Source organism: Corvus brachyrhynchos, unplaced genomic scaffold (assembly GCF_000691975.1).
Source record: "Corvus brachyrhynchos isolate BGI_N302 unplaced genomic scaffold, ASM69197v1 scaffold101, whole genome shotgun sequence".
NCBI classification, from domain to species: Eukaryota; Metazoa; Chordata; class Aves; order Passeriformes; family Corvidae; genus Corvus; species Corvus brachyrhynchos.
Genome location: NW_008237239.1, coordinates 4,733,689 through 4,735,449, shown reverse-complemented (window position 1 = coordinate 4,735,449; position 1,761 = coordinate 4,733,689). Strand labels below are relative to the sequence as shown.

Genomic DNA, 1,761 nt, shown 5'->3' with positions numbered 1-1,761 from the left:
GGCAGGGAGGAGCCGGCCGTCAAGAGGGAACGGGGGGCTAAAATACGCGGAATGAAAGCGCGGAGCGCGGTTACTCGAGCCGGGGTCCCCTCGCAAGGAGCCCAGTCAGCCGCTCCGATTATTCCTAAGAGGAAACTCAGCTGCTCAATCCAGGGCCGGTTTCCTTCCCCTTCCCTGCGGCTAAACCTCCGACCTGCTCGGCGAGCACCGTGGCAGCGGAGGACTCTTGAACACAGCAAGAGGCTCTGGGCATCGCCCTTGGACTGCTTAGGATGTCGCCTCTTTGTCTTTAACTCCGCGGCTGCCACAGTTCGGGGGCACCGGGGCGGTCAGACTCCGCCCGAAGCCCCCGGCCCGGCTGTCCGGCTTGCCAAGGCAAGGGGCTGCGCCCCGGCGTTCGAGGGAGCTCGGGGGCACTGTTCCCGCCGTCACACTGCCGGCAAACGTTTCCTGAGCCACCTCGGCACGCCTGGGGATCTCCGCCTGTCAGCGGCGTGGGGCGGACACGGGGCGGCCGCAGGCGGAGGAGGAGGAGGGTCCGGCCCTCCCCTCTGCTCCCGCGGTCGCGGCTCCAGGCTCCGACGCTGCGACGAAGTTCCCCTCCCCGTAGGAAAAACCAAGTGGGAAATCAGGGCTTTTCCAAGCGCCGTGCGGTAGCACGGGAGCCTCCTCCGCGGGAGAGGAAAGGGGCGGTCGGGTCGCCCCCACTACCTCCGAGGCCCCCAGCCCACTCTGCCCCTACTTCCCAGCAGGCTCCCGAGAGGAGAGGGGATCATTTCTCAAGAGCAGCCGGGACGGGAGTTTCTGCCCCGGGAGAGTCGTGCAGGACGGGGCGGGCAGTGCCCGCATACCGGGCTGCCGGCTCCAAAGCAGGGAGCCAACCCTCGGCGGGGTCTGCGCCGGCTCCCTCGGCGCACCACTCCGGCCCCGAGCAGGGCACCGGGGATAGTCCGGTTCCGCCACCCCACATAGACATTTCCAGCGCCATCCCAGCTCGGGCATCCCTCTGCCTTCCTGGGTACCCCGCAAGGGCGCAAATCCGCCACGGACTCCGGAGCTCTCTCCTGCGAAGTTTCGCGACACCGCCGGTGCCACCTGCACGGTACCTGTGGGCGCCGCACCCGCGGGACAGAGCCCTCGGGTCCCGTTCCGGGACGGTGTGTGACACACGGGGTGCTCGCCAGAACTTTCACGCGTAACTCCCCGTGCCATAAACTTCGAGGCAGTTTTGCGCGGAACGGAAATTAGACCGAGATCCCCTGGATCTGCAGCGGGGCCGGGCAGTGTCCGACGGGACGTCTGCACCTCAGGGAAGGCTCCCGCCGGCTAGATGCTTGACGGCTCCTCGGCCCCGTTTGCACCTTCTGAGCAGGGCCTTGTCGTCGGCCCTGGCGCCTCGGCCCCCCGGTGCCCGCTCGAGTCACCCTGAAAGCTGGCCCGCAGGCGGGGGCTCGGCGGGGCGCGGAGCGGGCGGTGACGGGGCAGCTCACGAACAACTGCCGCAAACTTTTTTGGCAGGACGAAAGGGCGCTTTGCCCAGGGAAACCCGAACGTGCGCGGAGGGGGAGCGCCGTGCGCCTCCCTCCTCACCTTGCATGTTTTCCGGCATCTGCCCCTGTTCCCCATTCGACCGGGCGAGTCCCAGGGCCTCCGTTTCCACTTTGGGTAGCATGACAAGGCGGCTGCGGGCCGGGCTGGGGGCTCCGTGTCCGTCCGCGACACCAGCACCTGGACACGGCAGCACAGATTTAGCTGGAGCAA

At 67.9% G+C, this 1,761-nt stretch overlaps 1 protein-coding gene across 2 annotated transcripts in view; it reads right to left on the bottom strand.

The window, feature by feature from the left end:
• Positions 1–1,761, bottom strand: part of NR5A2 (nuclear receptor subfamily 5 group A member 2) — an 88,404-nt gene that overhangs the window by 76,708 nt on the left and 9,935 nt on the right. Inside the window, exon 2 of one of the 2 annotated variants that reach the window (XM_008630216.2) lies at positions 1,591–1,728. The exons of the other annotated variant lie outside the window; for it this stretch is intronic. Within the exon in view, the coding sequence (XP_008628438.1) occupies positions 1,591–1,728 (138 nt within the window). The remainder of the gene's footprint in view (positions 1–1,590; positions 1,729–1,761) is intronic. 2 annotated transcript variants of the gene reach the window in all.